Below are 17,969 nucleotides of genomic sequence, written 5' to 3'. Positions count from 1 at the left end.
TGCATGATGACTTTTTACAGTTTTCCATTATGTGGAACATAACTTTGAGGAAATAAGGTTGTAAATTTGCTTTTATGTGTGCTGTAATGTGTCTGTAGGAATGAAACATTCATACAGCTGCTGTCCAAAGAACCTAATTTAGAGAAACATAATGATGTATGAACAGCTACACCGTTCTCGATTCTGTAGGTGTGTAGCTGCATAGGATATTTTCAGGTCTTTAAAGGGTATTGTAAGTTTAGAGATCAATAGAAAGCAGTTCTAACTGTGCTGAGACCAGCCTAGGGCAGATTATTAATAAATATAGAGCCCTAATCCTCTGGGATCACTGTGCTTATATCAGTGTGCATGTGTGTGTTCAGATGTAATTGTTTTAAAGGGTGGATGTTTGCTAAACCTGTAGTGAATGCTCCTCACAGCATTTAATCTCTTGACTTGTTATCTATTCAGATTACTCGTACCAAGGTAGAGCACAGTGAGATAAAAAACAGACCTATGGTGCTCAGGAATAGAGATAGTGGGGTCTAAATGTGTACCTGTGCAAAGGTGGTACACTGTCGATGGTCTTGAGGCTGCCGCGTGTAGACACCACGTTGAAGCTGTCAGTGCAGTCACAGGAGACGTGGAGGTAGTATTTAGGGTGGCGGTTCTCCACCACTACGATGAGGCCCGCCCAGCCATGGGTCAAGTAGTAGCATGTCATACCTTCTCGGCCCTTAGAGCAAACACGGAGACACACACAGACCACCATATGTGAGTGGATCATTTATTTACCTCGGATACCTGTGACTGTTATATGAAAGAATGAACATAAATGCTAACACAGGCAGAGGGGGAGGAGGGGTGCAGAAGCAAGGATGCAGTGCTCAGCAAAGTGCATCCAGATGAAATGAGCACTAATTTACGATATTGACCACTTTGTGTTAGATATACGGAGGCTTTCAATAGCTTAATAAGTGCAAAATACACTTTTTCCTCTAATACATTTATGTTGTGACTGCTCTGTATTCTGGTGCATTGAGGCTACAATCTGCAGAGTGATACATTTCTGCCTGTGCAACACTAATGTTTCAAATAGCTATATAAATATTGTATTTTCTAAGTACAATGGAGCTGCACTGAAAAGGTACCTCACCAACAGCAGTATTTTTTATAGTGTTATAATGCTTTGAAGACTGTATTTTGCATTCGCAATAACAACTCTTTCTGAAGGTGAGATGACTTTCATCTCTCACGCAATGATGGCTGATCTCTCTTTTGGGGACTGTAATTGTATTAAAGTGAATACAAGTGCAACAAAACTGATTTAGCTGCTGTCATTTCACCTTTAAAGGTGCAGTAACACCATCCAGTAACCTTACAGTAAATAAAATATACCTGTTAGCACGCCATGTATGTGGGTCATTGTAAAAAAAAAACAAAAACAAAAAACAGAAAACTTGTTTTCATGACTCAGGATCATTCAAATGATTTATTAATGCTTGAAAAAACATCCTTTTTCAAACTTTATTGTTAAACACCACCACTTATGTAGTGGCTGCCATAAGCTCCGGAGAGCTCGGCCCACCTACTGTGAACGGCGAATTCCTGGAGAGTTAAATGATTTAACAAAGATGGTCTCAAGTGTTTAAAAAGCTTTGTTATCCTCTAAAATATCAGCCAATGTGACAACGCTTTCAGGAAAGTGCTGTTCAAGAGAGAATCATTTGTTTCCTTAGTGTGTGTGTGTGTGTGTGTGTGTGTGTGTGTGTGTGTGTGTGTGCGTGCATAGGGGGGAGATAAGGTGCACACACTTGCATGTGTAAAAACAGAATAGGATTCAGGACTCTGCTAGAGAAATCTGAAGTGTTATCTCAAATTGGCTTACAGAGCTCCGAGCGTTCTCCAGCTTCACAAGTGTATATATTATAATGAAAGCTGAAGAGTGTTTGTGCGAGCGTAGGCGTGAGACAGTGAGATGGGAGGACAGGGAAAGTGAACGCTGGGGACGGGGGATACAATGACAGCTGTTTAACAGATCTTCGGGTTGTTTTATCCTGATGCTGAACGTGTCTCACCTCATGTCTTTCCCCTTTGTTTTCCGTGAGGAGGATGATGGCGTCGGCCAGAGTAGTTGCGGTCGCTTCTACCTGCTCCACCATCACCTGTCTGGAGCTGTAGATGGCGAGGATGTAGCCGGGGAAGTCCTGGCTGGGCCGCTGTGCTGCTCCACTTGTAGGGCTTGAGACTAAGAAGAAATTTGTACGCTTCAGAATAACTCCCTTTAGACTAATAACAAAGACTCTGTCTGAAGTCAACTGAATGGCTCATTTGAGGTTGCTTGTGCACCTACTGGGTGTGGGTGGCCCCCCCGACCCGCTGATATTCATCTGCCAGTGGTTGAAGGCGCAGCAAACAACGGCGTACTCCCCCGGCTCCAGCATCACATCACAGCCAACAAACTTCTTCACCGCTCGCTTGCTGTGGGCCAACAGGCGGCCCAGGGTCAGCTTGTTGCCGCTGCCGAAGGAGGCACGAAACACCATAATGCACAGGTCCAGTAGGTGGCTGTCGGCCGTGTCTGAACGCCTGACGAGCGACAGAGAGTGCAGGGATGGATTAGACAAGTCGAGGTTGGGGTGCCCAGTAAAAAAAAAAAAAAAAAAAAAAAGAAGAAGTTCTGATGACTGTACCTGCTGCCTTCCTGGAAAAGAGCAAACTCCAATGCGGTCCTCTCTAACACAGTGAGGGCAGTGACGGTGACCGGCCCGCTGGCCTTGCTGGGGAAGCAGCCCTGCAGCCTCACCTCCTGCCAGTCTGAATGGATCTTACAGATGTCCACCGAGTCAAAGTACCTGTGAGGTGAGAGTAGAAAGATAATCTATATAACATAGGGGGAGCATAGGAGAAACCACCACTTTCACTGGCAGCTCTCCTCCTGTCATGAGTTACGTCTATTTGTATGCATCACAAGACGCTCTTTAACATTAGCATAGCCTCTGCAGGTGCTGCTGTACAAACACCATTTACCTTACTAAAACATCAGACCTCCTCCTTCAAAGCAGGAGCCCCTGGGAGACACTTTCTTCCTCGTATCTAGTCTGTTTTTCACTGTTTCATCACTTCCTAACCTCACTCCGACAACTGTCTTACATCTTACTTTTGTCTTTTTGACAATCACGAAGAGAAAGAGGGAAGGGAGAAGTTTTACAGTAGGTTTTGATCAGCAAAGGCAAAAAAGTCTGCTGCTGAAAGCGTTTGTTTTTTATTGTACCTGGGTTTATTGCAGTGCAACAATCTTCCTGAATTTTTTACTAATGATTAACATCCATCCTGTTTGTCTGCTACATGCATATGAGTCAGCAGAAGGGCCTTGTACTGTACATTTCTCAACAAGCTGACCTCTTTGTCTCTTTCCACAGTGAAGCAACCTGGGCCAGTCACTGGTGGGTTTGTCATACAGGCTAGTACAAAGCTGCCTGATTATATGTCTGTCAGAGAAAACAATAAACAGCCAGAAGACAGATGAGATTCTTGTCCGGGCTCAACACATTTTTCAGGTTGGAGCCGAAGTGTGGAGTCGTTGGACTTACTGCAACTCCGATTTTCTCAGACAGTAGGGACATGAATAATAGATTGATCCACAGACATAATTTATCTGTAGCTGAACCTGGTGACCTCAGGGACTTTGTGACAACATCAATTGAGCTGACAGATTGCTGACAGTAAGAAAAAAAAAAAAAAATTTTCTGGCAGTGTTAAATGGTGTAGTGTCTATAAGTTCACTTTTTGCTGGTGTAAAAAATGTATTTCCAAAAATCTTAAACAGTAAAATGTTTTTGGAGACAGTCACACAGTCTTTTTTTTGTCATTTTGTTATGTTAAGGTTGCATCAGTTGTGGACAGAAACTCCCTGTTGCAGCTCATACAGGCAACAGTGTTTAGTGAGCTGCACAAGGTCAAATGAAATGTCCATTTTATGAAAGAGGGAAATAACAAAATAGAGAAGAACAGCTGGGGACACACTTAATGTGTGTGACTGAAGGACAAGATTGATCTGACAAAGGCGAGTCTAGATGCCTGGGCTGCCAAATCCTTGACAAGCAAAGCAACCACAACACACCATGGTGTGGGAACCAGTGTATGACGCACTTGTCAACAAACACAATGTACTAAAAAAAAACAAAAAAACAACAACAACCAAAATGCTGTCATTCAGTTTGGTGTCAATACCAGATGGTCAATAAAATCCACAGAGGCAGGAGATTACTAAGCCATCCATCACACATTATGTGCGTCCATCACGGCACAGCTAAAGGGCATTATGAGCCTTATTTCAACATTTAACATGTTGATAAACTGAACTGCGGGTGCTGGGTAGATGTCTCCTTGGATAAACCCAGACAGAAAGTCATGCATTTTACATTTCTAGCAGCGCTGTGTCTGGAATAAACATAAGAAGTGGGTAAGTTTAGTTAGCAGCCACAGCCACCATGGTTCAAATTCAATAATAAGAAGCTTTCATACCAGTGTGCACAGACTGTAAAGTTGTCTCTCTCTCATCTCAAAAATAGACTCAGTTCTAGATGCTGCCATGATCCCTGAGGGCCACTAGGGGCAGACAAACTAACTGAGAACAAGTGAGTAAATAAACAGGTGTAAACACTGAATCGCTTGTGAGATGTCATTTCCATCCTCAGGTGAGTAAAAGAGAAACAAATGAGGGAGGATTAGCTTACCAGGATACCTAAAATACTGTAATGACATTGCAGTTTGACTGGTTTTAGTAAAACCATTCCTGAGCTCTTTTATGTATTACTGTGCACAGTGTGTATAATGAAACATATTTAGACTAACTACTTTCTGAGGCAGACTAAGAGAAAAAAAAAAAAAAAAAAAAAAAGGACTTTTGCTGATCCACGCTTTTTTGAGTAAAATGAAGAAGGTTCTTACTTTATAAAGTCACTGTACTCCATCCAGAAGACCCCCTCACTGCTGCCATGAGCCATCAGCTCATGACGCAGATGCTGCGGCCATTCTGTCCACTCGTCCGACCAGCTGCCGTTCCACGAGAAGCGACCCCACGGGTTACGCAGTCGCAACAACCTGAAGCATGAGTGAAGAGTAACAGGTAAGGAGGAAGAGAACAGACAAAGAGGGAGAGCCAAATGCAGTAAAAGCTTCAGCAGCTTCCAGCGAATGCAGCACGCCCATCTCTGCAGACTCATACTGCTCCTCTTATGGATGATTGCCTACTTTTTAACAATCCATTTCATTTTATCGCTTTTTCCCCACAGTGAAAAACTTAGGAGGTATGATGGAAAACCACACTGGAGAGTGCCCCATTTCCAAAAAAGTGCAGGTGAATCACTGTTTCTAAGCTGCTTTTCATCTCCTCTGGCTCCTAGCAGGAGGACTCCAGCTCATTTTAGATCAATCGCTGTGGCGCAATCTTCCACTCCGATTGCTTTATGGCAGTAAATTAAAGTGGCTGTGTGTGGCTCTTGAACAAATTACATCAGGGATTTATGACTACTCTCAACTTCCTCTCACAGGTAGGACAGAAGAGCCCTCCACTGGGTGAATTTACAACACCACCCTGGTCAACTGTGCAACTGAACTGGTGTACTGACATCAAGCTGTTAGCTCATTTATACCAAGTTAAAAAAATGCAGTTTCAGTCTTGAGATAACTTCGATATGTATTTATCAGGTGGAATGGTTGGAGGGGAAGACCAGCAGCTGGTTCCAGAAGTGGTTTTCTCCATCCTATATTCCCATTTCAATTTTACCTTTTAATGAGCTAGTCAGTGTTACAGCTAATGTCATGGCCACCTGTTTTAAAAATTTAAACGCTGTTCTGAGAAATCACGTTTGCTCAATTAGCTTCGCATGGCGAGAAGTTCTCAATACTGCAGTCATGAAGATCGCCCGCCAGCGTTACAGAGAAGAAGCCAGACACATGCAGGAATCTGAGTTGTCACCAATTCCCTGTGCTTTGTTGTTGGATTTGTGAACTCTTTTGTGTCTGCTTGTGCTAAATGAAGCTTTGTGATTAGATGTTTGTTTGCCACAACACACCTGAGCAATCTCTCCATCACGTAAACAGGTTTGTACCTTCAATATTTTCATCAAAGAACCAGATGTTTTTCTACATTGTTGTTAATCTTTTCATTCACCAGCCAATTGTATTAATTATGATAATAAATAATAAAGCCGCAGAAGTGCTCCAGCAGTCTTCCACCTTACATTGTCTAAGAAAAAAAATAAATGAATGGGAATTTTACTTCTAGAACTGGAGGAGTGTCTCTCATTTTGCATTTCAAATGTAGGTTTCCCCTCACGTCTACCACCCTATATTGTCAATAGCTGTGTAGATGTAATAAGGAAGATAAAGCCCACAGATGTATAAAGAGAAATAATACATCAAAATGTGTGGAAACAAAGAGCAAGATAAGCATCAGAGAAAGATGAAAAGACATGCGGGGAGTCCTTCCAGCTCAGGCGCCTTCAACTATCTATCCATACCTGTAACCCTGTACGTCTCGTACGTCCAAGATAGAATACGCATGTCGAGGCCGCAGACCCAGAGACTCATAGACGGCATCGTCTACTTTCATGTTGCCTCCTCCACAAGACGCACCCATCAGAAACCTGACAGAGGACAATATAATGGAAGACAGAGAATTCACTGTGGTGTATGATGTGACAGTCGTGCAGAATATGCTCGAGAGACTCGGTGGAAAGAGGTAACTAAAGGTCTGGGCAAACTATTTCAACTTTTCTGTTTAACATTAATTATGTTACAGCATAAATCACACCAGTTATTTGTCTATATGTCCAATAAATACAGGTTTATTTATATCTGTTTCCTGTTTGTGGATGAAACTTGTGTCTGTTCAGTAGAGTACAAGGTGTCATCATTTCCCAGGCTGTTTCCCTTAGATATATTAAATAATAGTGCAGGTTCCTGACAGATGGACCTGCAGTTTGGCCACAGATGATTTGGTCCCTCTGGATCTCTGCTAGCTGTCTCATGTTGCTTTGAAAGCTCACATATCAAAGTGTTGATTACCAGGCCCCTTTTATTACTGATATATTTTATACAAATTGCCATGAATCACCTTTGTATCACCTTACTGTTTGTAGTGATTAAAGAGTATTGATTCAGAGTATTTTTCAAATTAGTTATTTACTTTTTAATTGATCTATTAGCAATATATTACAAGAATAAATTAATTTAATGATATACTTCTAACAACAATGGAGAGTTATAGTAACAGGTAGAAGGTGAATAAGTAAAAGGCAATTCCAGCAAAAATAATGTTCCTTGCACCCACACTCTTACCCAGCCTCCTTGGAGCTGAGCATCTTGGCCCAGATGAGGTCTGTATCGATGGGTTCTTCCCGGGGGTTGGTGGAGCTGACCTGGAGCATGAGAGAGTCACATGGAGCCCCCGTTAGCGTGGCAAGGCCCTCAATAGCACGTCCTGCTTGCAGAGCAAAGTAGGAGCCATGGAGTTTGGCCAGAGCCTTCTCGATCAGCGCCACCCATAGCTGCTTCCTCTGGGCCTGGACCGATGGGAAACAGAAGAAATATTTAGTCATGAGTCAGGCTGAGTGTGGCTCACTAAAACTGGTTCATCCATTGTGTTTGCTGCAGCTGCAGTGTTTACTTTTAACCAGTTGTTTTGGGCTAAAGGTCTGTGCTCATAACATTAACACACAACTATGAATGACAAGAATCTGACTTCATGATGCAGATACAGCTGGGAGTCTAATAATAATAATAATAAGGGTCACATGAGTGTGAATAAAAACACCACACCTGTGTGCATCAGTAGTCTATGCTCATTAGTGTGTATTCATAATCTATCTTCTCTAACCTCCATGAATTTGAACAGGGCAAATATTAGATGTCATATTTTTGTATCCAGTTTCCCTGTATGCATTAATGAGTGTCCAAGCAAACTCTCTCATGTTGATAGTGTTTTTCCCCTCTGTCTCTGACCTGGGAGAAGAGGAGGTAGCCATATTCATCACAGGGTAGCATGTCATCCACCAGCACCGTCGTCCACGTTCCGTCTTTGCATAACCGAACCTGGTAGGCCCCCTCTGGGCAAATGGTCCTAGTGATCATCACCCTTTCCACCAGCTCTGGACGCTCTGCCAACACCGCTAGCGCACTCAGGAACCTGGGGAGAGATAAAACTCAATGAACTGGAAAATGAAATCTCAGATCAGGGTGGACAGATGGGTGAATGAGAGGATGCGACTGAAACAATGCAGAAAGACAATGTGAATTAAGCATGAAATGAATGGGGGGCGGGCAGGGGGGACATGAATGATCAGCTGATTGTGGCAGACAGGCGGAGGGCTGAACGGCCGCCCATTTGACTTGAAAAGACAGGCAGGGATAAGGAATGTCAATTGACAGAATCAGTCAGAGAAAGGAACAAATGAAACAGACTGACAAGCAGCCGTCAGACTGTAGATGGAGAATTAAAACATTCTTCCCACAAAGTACCTTGAAAGATTTTTTTTTTTTTTTTTTTTTTTACATAATTTGCCCTCATTGAAAATCAGTCGCATTTGATGAGTCAAGCTGCTGTGCCTTCTGGTTACCTCCCTATTAGTGTTAATTCACCCTGCAGCTAAGACAAACTGGCTTGCCTCCCCTGATTAGCATGCAAGAGAAATTAGTTAATCAAAATTCCAGATACATCATAAAATACAAATTCTTGCAGCTGAGGACACAGATCCTCAGGAAAGATCTCACAGTACTGCCACAAAGAGACAACAGTCTTCGCATGCACCTTTATCTACACTGGTTTTGTACATGCAGTTTTTTGAACGAATATGTTCTAAACAGGTTAGCTACCTTTGAAAGAAGTATCCCTTGCAATTCACTCATCTGTTAGCACAGAAGCCGACTGAAGACTAGACGTCTTTTGTTTTGGAGGGAGGGTTGTGTATTATTAAAGCTATATTCCATCTGTTCTAGTGGCAGCTGAGTAAAGCTGATCAGCCCATTCAGCCGTTGATAAAATACCAATCGGTGACAGAGAATCAAATGAAAATCCAATTAGCTGCGTTATAATGTGACTCTAATGTCAGCTCGTTCAGCAGCCGCACTCAAGGACAAGGTTGCGTGGCACTGATTCCTTCGGCTGTCATTGGTTGGATGGCAAGAGCTGGGATATTTGCTGGTTTATTAGGACGACTGTGTTTGAGTGTGTGGGAGAGAGTGATAGTGGGAGAGAGATGCAGCCAAAGAGGAAGAATTTGGGTTACATCCTGTCGCGAGTGAGAGGATTCAGCTCTGGGGAGGGTTATTTTTGATAAGCTGTGTGTGCTGGTGATGAAGCGAAAACTTGTATTGGGACACATTTGTGACTGACTGCTCTTTGTTGTGTGTGTGAAGAGGGGGTTGGTGAATGGCAACACATACAAACACACACACCCAAAGGACACACAGAACAAGGGCAGGGAGATAAAGCATGTATCCCATGTATCCAAACTCACATTTCAGTGAATAATCTCCCTGTCAGGTGTATCTGAACATCTGTCCAACACCACGCTACTCTCTTTTTGATTTAATGCAGGCCTTTTTTTCCTACAATGCTCCCCCTCTCCCTTCCACCTTCCCCCAAATTTTCAGTTTCTCACCTCCTCTTTCTTTACTTACTGTTTGACTGCCTCTCTATTTACATCTCTCTAGCTCCTCTGCTTAGCTTCAGGCTGGAGTGTGCATGTAAAGCTGACCCAGACAAAAACCCATGAGATTTATGAATTATCAGTTTTTTTTAAAAGTAATTTTTCTTTTGGTATTGTGGTTTGTTCATTAAGCAGTCACATTTCCTTGTTCGTGTAACTGTCTGCTCCTTGCGTTTGGGTCTGATGGCTCACCAGCAGTTTCCAAGCAGGCCTTGCAGGATGTCAGAGGGCCGTGGCGTGCGGAAGACAGACCACTTGACGCCTCGGTCTTTGAAGTTGCTGCAGTTGATCTCGTGGGGGCGCAGCCACTTTTTGATTCTCTGCTGGACACTGTCGCTCTCAGGGAAGCCCACGGAGCGAGGTCCTGGGGGGAAACTGTCATCCACAAAGTTCACCGTATTCTGAACATGGATGAGAGGGACACATTGGAGGGTGGAGAGAGAAAATGACAGTGAGACGGCTGAATCTTCTTAAATACATTGACCTGACTTCCATTTCAAATATATTCAAAAACACTAAGAGACATATGATGTAACATCCTATCTAAAAGCCCCACAATCCATTTTTATATCATACCCAAAGGAGCTGGTAAGAACACTTAAAAATAAAGCCTTTTAAATAGCTAATACAAGCCTGAAGTAGACTTTGACCTTTGAGGACTAACTGTTAATCTCTACACCTTATTTTCAATGTGAAATGTTTTGCAGGTGGATTATGATTACACAGTACAGTACAGTACAGTCTACCACATGAGCCCTGGACTCTGGGAGGAACAAGGACAAATGACTGCCTCCCAAGTTTATTCATGTGTCAGGATGAATTACTTCCACTGTTACTGTGGCATCACACGTGCACAGCAGGAAACCAAATGTGGCGCAATGCACTCTACGATCCAGGACACAGGACACATATGCAAATCACTTTCAAATATTCAAAGCGCTCGCTTCACTTCATTTCACTGACATATTCCCTCCAGAGCACCAAGTATTTAAACTAACACACTGGATTTTAACACTCTGTAATGTATCTGCCATTCTACTGTACACAGGACCTGGATGACTTGGATACATTAACAGATCTAGACACCCAATCTGACATACTATCTGCCCATCCACAACTCTCCTATACAAACCTGAGAGGGCAAACAGCCACACACGCAACCCTATCCGGTTCCCTATTTGTGGTGTCAGGAGTGGGCCGGTCCAGTTGTGTTGCGAGGCAGGCAGGGGATGTAATGTGGGCACCCCACTGGTGGATCACAGCGAGGCGAATTGATCGCCATCCTCCACAATCCAATTCTGTAGCCTGGATACAGCAACAGCCACCAGACAGAATCATTTCAATGCTGCCTGACCACTCCGACCATCTGAGGTCTCCATGTAGCTTACTCACTGTGCAGCCTACTGGCTTATGTTTGACCCTTGTACTGGCTTTATTGTATGGGATTAGGCACCGATGTGGATTTACCACAGAGGTGAAGCTTTGACCCTAAACACAATCAGAGACTGAGCTTGAAACTAATGTAACTCAGAACAAGACTACAGATATCAGGGTTATTGAGACAGTAGCTGAAGACTGTTAGTTCTAATGGATACATACAGGTCAGCTACAATAAACAAATTATATGCCAAGATACACACCACGAATTATTTTATTGGTTTAGCCTGATCTGACAGATGTGGACACAATTTAATACAAAAACATATTTGGCTTTGTACGATTGGTGTCCATTTTAGTCCTCACACACAATTAATATTACACCACCTACTTGCTGAGTTGTACATTCTGTGATTTAAGATTTGATTAATTATTTTGAGAATTGTGTTCCTATTTGGCAAGCAGAAGCTAAAATTCACACTCTCTGATTTGCAGGTTAAAAGGGAACTTCAGCTGATGAATAAATCAAGAGGGCCTGATGATGTTGGTACACGGTATACCCAGTATTTGCTGGGAAAGTCTGCCATATGCTTCATCATATTCTAATCCATCCTCTCACATCTAGAACATACTGTTGCTGCTATCACCTCTCATATCATGAACACATTTGAGTGGGTTATTTTTAGCCATTTGAAAAGAGTTGATAATCGGCAGAATGATCTGCTGCTGTGCGTTCATTTTCTGAGCAATCCCTCAGACGCAGCTCTCAACTAGAAACGATATATTATGTTCTAAAAATATAAAGCAGTTTCTTGAATTAAACAAGCCTTGAAGAAACCTACATTGCCTGTAAAAAAAAAAAAAAAAAAAAAAAAGTTATTCTAACATTTGGAAGCTATGAAATTTCTGGATTGTATAACAATTAAGAATAACAAACAAATATGTAAGAATATTTTCCAATACCCAGGTAGTGATGTCTACCCGTGTAAGTCTAGCTGACTGTCATTATCAAACGAACTGCCAGCTGCTGTCTGATTGTATCTCTGGGTGTGTTCCCACATGTAAACCCAAGGCAGCAATCAGCCAATACAGCACTGAGATAAGACGACCTGCTGCTTTCCCGCCTCCTTTTAGACTACACACAACTGGCAGCCATATACGCCCTTTTGTCAGGACAGTCAACACATTAGTGTGCCAAACATTGGGTGAGCATTCCTATGGAATTAATGTTCCATCACTGAGCCCTGCAGTGGGTGTCAGGCCATGCTGTCATACATTTCCTAGGCAGCATGACAGGTGACAGTAGTCTCTAGCCCTAACCTGCATTTGATCCGGTGGAACTACTTAACAAACAACAGGGTCTTCTGGCGTACACACTCTTAATAATTGGTATTTTATTTAGTTGGGTCCACAACAAAGAAAAGGCTCAACTTTGTTTTCCAGTGTCTCAGAAGCACCTGCTTTTTTTTTACCAGCATGCTGCTCAACCCACTGAGTAGTCATCCTCACCTACCTCGTCTTAGCAAGCAGAAAATTCATTCACTCATTATCTACATCCACTATTTATCTAATCAGCCCAGTAATTAGTATTCAAACTGTGTGCCTGGTTCACCAATCAGGCAACAAGGTTGTGTACTAGGCCAGCTACATGCCATGCCAACTGCCTGAGACACCACAGAAACCAACTAGTGTGCAACCAGGCCTCTTCTGCTAACTCATGTTAGAAAGCAACTAGGCCAAACAACAAGCAGGCCAAGAAAGCTGAGCTAAGAGAACCTGCTTCCCACCTCCTCCTAGACTACACAGAACTGGCAGCGTTACAGAGCCTTTTTAGAGGACAGTAAGCTTGTAGCTTGATATCTACATGTGAGAAAAAAAACCTACTGATCTATGAAAAATGTGGTGACAAAGAACTATAGAGCTGGATTTCACAGTGCCACACTTATTAAACTCAAAACAAAAGCATCCCAGAACAGCCTGGCACGTACAGCGCTGTCACAGACAGTGAAAACCTGTCACTGCAGGCAGTCGCAACTTGCAATCCAACATGCAAACCGAAATCCCAGATAAAATCCTGAGTGGCAAAAATTCAAGCAACAAGTAGTGGAAAGAGTGATATGAAAAAGGAAAATAAAACCCATTAGATTCAATCTGTTTCCATGTAGCATCTTTTTGTGGCTCCCTCAGAGGGTGACATGGAGAGGGAACAGACGATCCAGTTCCAGCCATGCTGAGTTTTACAGATCACAAGCGGTGCTGATGGCTGTTGGTAACATTTATTTGTTTGGCACAGTGAATAAGTGGACACACTCTGGGGCATTGGCATGAAGCACACATCTCTTGCTCACAAAACCAATCAAGGAGAGTAGAGAAGCAAAGACACCAGGATAAACAAATTGCACTCAGGTGAAGAGGGAATATAATTTCTTATATCGGGACTCCAGCTCCTGCTTCGTCTTTCTGAAATGCTGCAATCTGAACAAACTTTGAGGCAACTTTTACACTATATTTCATCAGCAACACCATCTGCTATAGTCCAACAGGTCTGGAAAGAAAATCTGAACTGAACAAATAAGAAGCTGCAGTCTGAAACTCGCTGTGTTCTGTGTGGTTACGGTGCAAACAAAAAGCTTTATTCATTATTAAATTTGTACCACAGGTGTCCATGTGCTTGCCAAGTGTTAATGCCTTGACAGAGATAGATTAGAAACACTAGTACTTTTTTTTTTTTACCCTTTCAACCCTCTGACCCCAAAAACAGTTGCAGCAGTTGATGCTGTTACTGATTACATTCACTATGGGGAAGCAGATCATTCCTGCTCCTCTCCTCTCTAGCTCTGCTGCTAAAAATAGGCCAGCCTTGTGTTCACCTTAGCACGCACATACACACGCATCCAGTCACACACTGACTGCTACACCGGAGAACTGGGTGCAGTCGTGTGGAGAGGGCGGGATGAGGATAGTGTCAAGGGGAAAGCATATTTTGAGATATTAACAGAGAGGGAGAAAAAAGAAAAAACAGGATGAGCATGCAGGGGTAGATGTAATGGGAGGAGAAGAGATAAAAAGGAGATGATGAGGGGAAAGAACTTTGAAAAAAAGAACTTGAGACAGAGACCTATAATATTTGCAGGGGAAAAAAAAGAAAAATGTCAATCTTAAATAATGAAAAAAGGGAGGAAAAAGGTGGGGATGAGGGATCTCCAACATCCTTCCTTCCTATCGAGCCAGCTTCCCTCCCACGCTCGCAGCAGCCAACCCTGTGACTTTCAAAGAAGCCATTAATAATGCATCCTAAAGCTCACTTTATGCTATTGTAAACATGGCATGATAGGTGCCATGGTGGTGTAGTAAGTGGGCACGCAGCAGACACCAAAATAAATATTTAAAATATAAGCCTGCTCCTCAATCTAAACAGTTCTGGCAATGCCTACGTTTATTCTGAGGTTTAATGAGTTCAGTCAGGTTTGCCTGATTAGCACAGGTGTCAGCAGTCTTAACAAATGCTTTCAAATGAACCTCATGAAAATCCCGGGTAGCATTTCCATGACAACATAATATAGGCTTATCAAAGGTTCAGTATTGCAGAAATAAAATGAGTATGTGGTGTGGCATGATACAAAGAAGCAACATAAGGTCATAGCAGTTGCCAGGGGAGGACATCTCCGTGTCTCCAAACAGCTGTGAGGCCGTGAATCAGAACAATTAGGGCTCATGAAAAACACAATTGACCTCAAAGTCTTCTTGATCTCTGAAAATTAAACGCGGAGGAGCTGGAGTGGGTAAAAAAAAAAAAACATCATTATTTAGGTTGTTATGACAACAGACAAACCTGTAATTACAAAAGCATAATTGGGTTTTTCTCTATTAAGAAAAATAAAACACTTAACAATGAACTTTTTCCCAGTTATACTGTCACAGTTACACAGCTTAATGAAAATGCTCTGTTTCAGGGTGTATATTTATAAAAAAAAAAAAGGAGTGTTTGTTGTCTGTCTAAGTTATTTTGTTATAATAACTTGGCAAATTGAAACAGTGAAGATCACTATAAAGGGAAATTATAGTTTGAATGATCAAAATTGTTCTTGATCGCTTTGTCTCTCAAAGACACATCTGCTGTTATACAATAAAATGTATTTCATTAAGTAGACTAGCATCTTCTTAAATAAGAAATCTAAGCTGCAGCAGAGACTTAGATTAAGCTGTCAGTCATCATTTAAAAAAAAAAAAAATCAAATGCACAACTTCCTGGTCGAGTCTATTCAAAACCAACAACAAACTCAGACTGGACATAAAAATGAGACACTTGTATCTGCAGCGAGATTCACCCGCTAGCCTTTTAAAAACACAGCTAATGAAACAAGTGCAAACAGAGGCAATGACAAAGCTTATTAGCATTTCTCTGAAATTAGAGTGATTGAGGAAGTGGGAACAATGCCAGAGCCACAACAAAAAGAGGAATCACAATGAGGAATGGCTCTTTGCATGGCAGTGTGCACTCTGTGATGCTTAGCACATTGCTGTAAGCAGACTTCTCAAAGAAGTCGAGGAAAACTTGACAAAACGAAAAGATAAGAAGAAAGAAAATGGTGACACATGACATTGTTGCTGGACAGCTAATGACCCAATATCTGCTGCCTCTGGTTGTAAACTTGTTCTTATAATAAACCTGTTCACCTTTAAAGATATTGCATTTCTAAGCTACATCTAGTGTTCTCTTACCTCTCTGCAGAAGCTGACTATGTTCTCCCACAGCTCCTTGGCCTCTCCCTCATCATTTCGTCGACGGGCCTCTACATGCATGCTCTCCCTCCTCTTTAGAGGCTTCACCACCTTGCGAAGAGTGAGGTACTGCTGAGGTGTGTGGCATGCTGCACAGTTCTTGGCCTTGATGTCATTGAGCAGCGTGCATGCTGGGCAGCCCCACTGCCCTGCCTTCTCCTGAAGGGTCGATGAGGTCGAGGAACTGGAAGGAGTAACAGCAGAGGAGGGGGAAGGGAAGACCCGGGCCTGTTTTCGTGCTTTATGGCCCGAGGATGACGAAGAGGAAGGCGTACAGGAACATGATGCAGTACCAGGTCCCAGTGGAAGGCCACACTGCGTGCAGCAGCGAGGCAGAGGTGCCTGTTGCTCCTGAAAACCATGTAGCTTTGAAGAACCACAGGCTGAGCACTTGGGTGCACCTGTAGGGTTTCGCAGCGTGCATTTGGAACAGGCCCAGGTGCTAAAGTCCGGGCTCGAGGGGCTGGCTGGGGTAAATCGTACCGTCTCACATCCTACAAGGTCAATGAGGTCAGCACCTGCTCGCGACGATCGGCAGGACTCGCATTTAGCAGAGCTACATGGATTGGAGATTGAGCAGCTAGGGCACTTCCAAGTGGGGGCTGCTGAGGAAACAACAGAGAGGTGAGGGTTCAGTGGGTGGTGCTGAGGGTCTTCCTCCTCCAAGATACTGAGGCGCTTGCTGGGGTATGAAGGTTCCTGGGGCTGGGCATGTTTGGGCTTGGCTGGCCGCTGTGGGCATGGTTGGGGGGGCACACTGGCTGCTGAAGGGGAAGTGGGACTGGGAGTATTGGTGCCTGTGTTTGGTGGCCTGCCTGGAGGGGGAACCTCTCTCCTGCTACGGGGCACAGGATTGTTCTGCAGGGAGAAAGAAGTAAAAGGGGATGAGAGGGACTGAGAGGGGCCATGTGGGGTTTCTTGTGGATCACAAGGAGGGGCTGGAGAAGCGTCATCTGTTAGGTCTATGAGTGGTGGTGCAGCCCCTGCTGTGTGACCAGGGAATCCCAGGACTGGTGTGCGCACCTCAGGTACCACTAGTGCCTCAGGTGGGATTTTAGGCAAAGACAGTTTCCTGGGCCCACCACAGGCTGAGCACGACAGAGCCACCGGTGTATTATGAAGTGTGCAGCGAGCACAAGCCCACCCCGAGTGCTGCCCCTCCACACCACCCACTTCTCCGTTGCTCTCAGACCTTCGCAGCCCTTCCTCCTTTGCTGGATGCTGGCCATGGGGCTCTAGTAGCACTGTGGCGGTGACAGTAGGAGTTGGGGAATCGCTTGGAGCAGATGGAAGGCCGTTGGTAGTGGCAGCTATGGTGGTAGTAGGAGGGGTGTGAGTAGCAGGTGATGGGCCAAAACCACAGACAGAGCAAGCTCCAGATCCCTGGGGATTGTTGAGCGTACAGCGAGGGCACGCCCAGCGATGCTCCTCAGCGCTGCTCAGCCGCAGGATCTGGTTAAGATCGGGTTTCTGGCGGGGTGCCTCACAGATGGAACAACGAGGTGCTGCGCCAGTATTTAAGAAGGTGCAGCGTCCACATGACCACTCACTGCCCCGCACTGCTGCTGCCATGGAGCCAGGAGAGTGAGAGTGGCTGGAAAACAAACAAATCAGTCAGTAATACATTCTGCCATATTACTGCAATTGATTAGCAGTAATATCTGCATATCACACAGGCCACTGTTTCATCATTTCAGTGAGCTCAGGAATAAACTGAGTGAGGCCTGAGCAAAGGAGGAAGGAAAATGGGGTCAAAAAAAAAGTGAGAAATAAGAAATTATAAGAAGTCAGAAGAGAAGTCAAAGAATTAATACATGCTCCCAGCCAACTGTGGGTGATTATCTAAAAAAAGAGAGGACAGCAAAAGCATCTGAGACTGCAAGGGGAGGAGAGACAGACAGAAGTAGAAAAGAAAATACAGTGTGAGAGGGAAAGATTAGCCTTTGCAGGGGAAAAATCAAATCTCCCTCCTGGGGGCACTGAGGGCAGTAAATCCATACACAATGGCTACATGATTAGAGCCAGGAAGACTGCACATAGAAAGCAGGATGCAGAGGAGATGAGAAGAGAGGGAAGAGAAGGGAAGGAGAAGAGAGACAGAGAGGAGGCTGTTCT

General features: G+C 43.7%; 1 protein-coding gene across 3 annotated transcripts in view; it reads right to left on the bottom strand.

Moving 5' to 3' along the window:
• The window catches only part of capn15 (calpain 15), a 35,598-nt gene that overhangs the window by 3,927 nt on the left and 13,702 nt on the right, over positions 1–17,969 (bottom strand). For all 3 annotated transcript variants that reach the window (XM_026316296.1, XM_026316295.1, XM_026316297.1), the window contains exons 2-11: positions 15,795–17,448; positions 9,888–10,096; positions 7,990–8,173; positions 7,327–7,550; positions 6,507–6,632; positions 4,933–5,085; positions 2,673–2,834; positions 2,333–2,568; positions 2,058–2,227; positions 537–715 (exon numbers count right to left, since the gene is read on the bottom strand). In XM_026316296.1, the coding sequence (XP_026172081.1) occupies positions 537–715; positions 2,058–2,227; positions 2,333–2,568; positions 2,673–2,834; positions 4,933–5,085; positions 6,507–6,632; positions 7,327–7,550; positions 7,990–8,173; positions 9,888–10,096; positions 15,795–17,426 (3,275 nt within the window). In that variant the 5' untranslated portion in view covers positions 17,427–17,448. The remainder of the gene's footprint in view (positions 1–536; positions 716–2,057; positions 2,228–2,332; positions 2,569–2,672; positions 2,835–4,932; positions 5,086–6,506; positions 6,633–7,326; positions 7,551–7,989; positions 8,174–9,887; positions 10,097–15,794; positions 17,449–17,969) is intronic.

The sequence above is a fragment of the Mastacembelus armatus genome, chromosome 19 (genome assembly GCF_900324485.2).
Source record: "Mastacembelus armatus chromosome 19, fMasArm1.2, whole genome shotgun sequence".
Classification (NCBI taxonomy): domain Eukaryota; kingdom Metazoa; phylum Chordata; class Actinopteri; order Synbranchiformes; family Mastacembelidae; genus Mastacembelus; species Mastacembelus armatus.
Note: the sequence above shows the minus strand (reverse complement) of the source record. Positions and strands in the feature narration are given on the sequence as shown.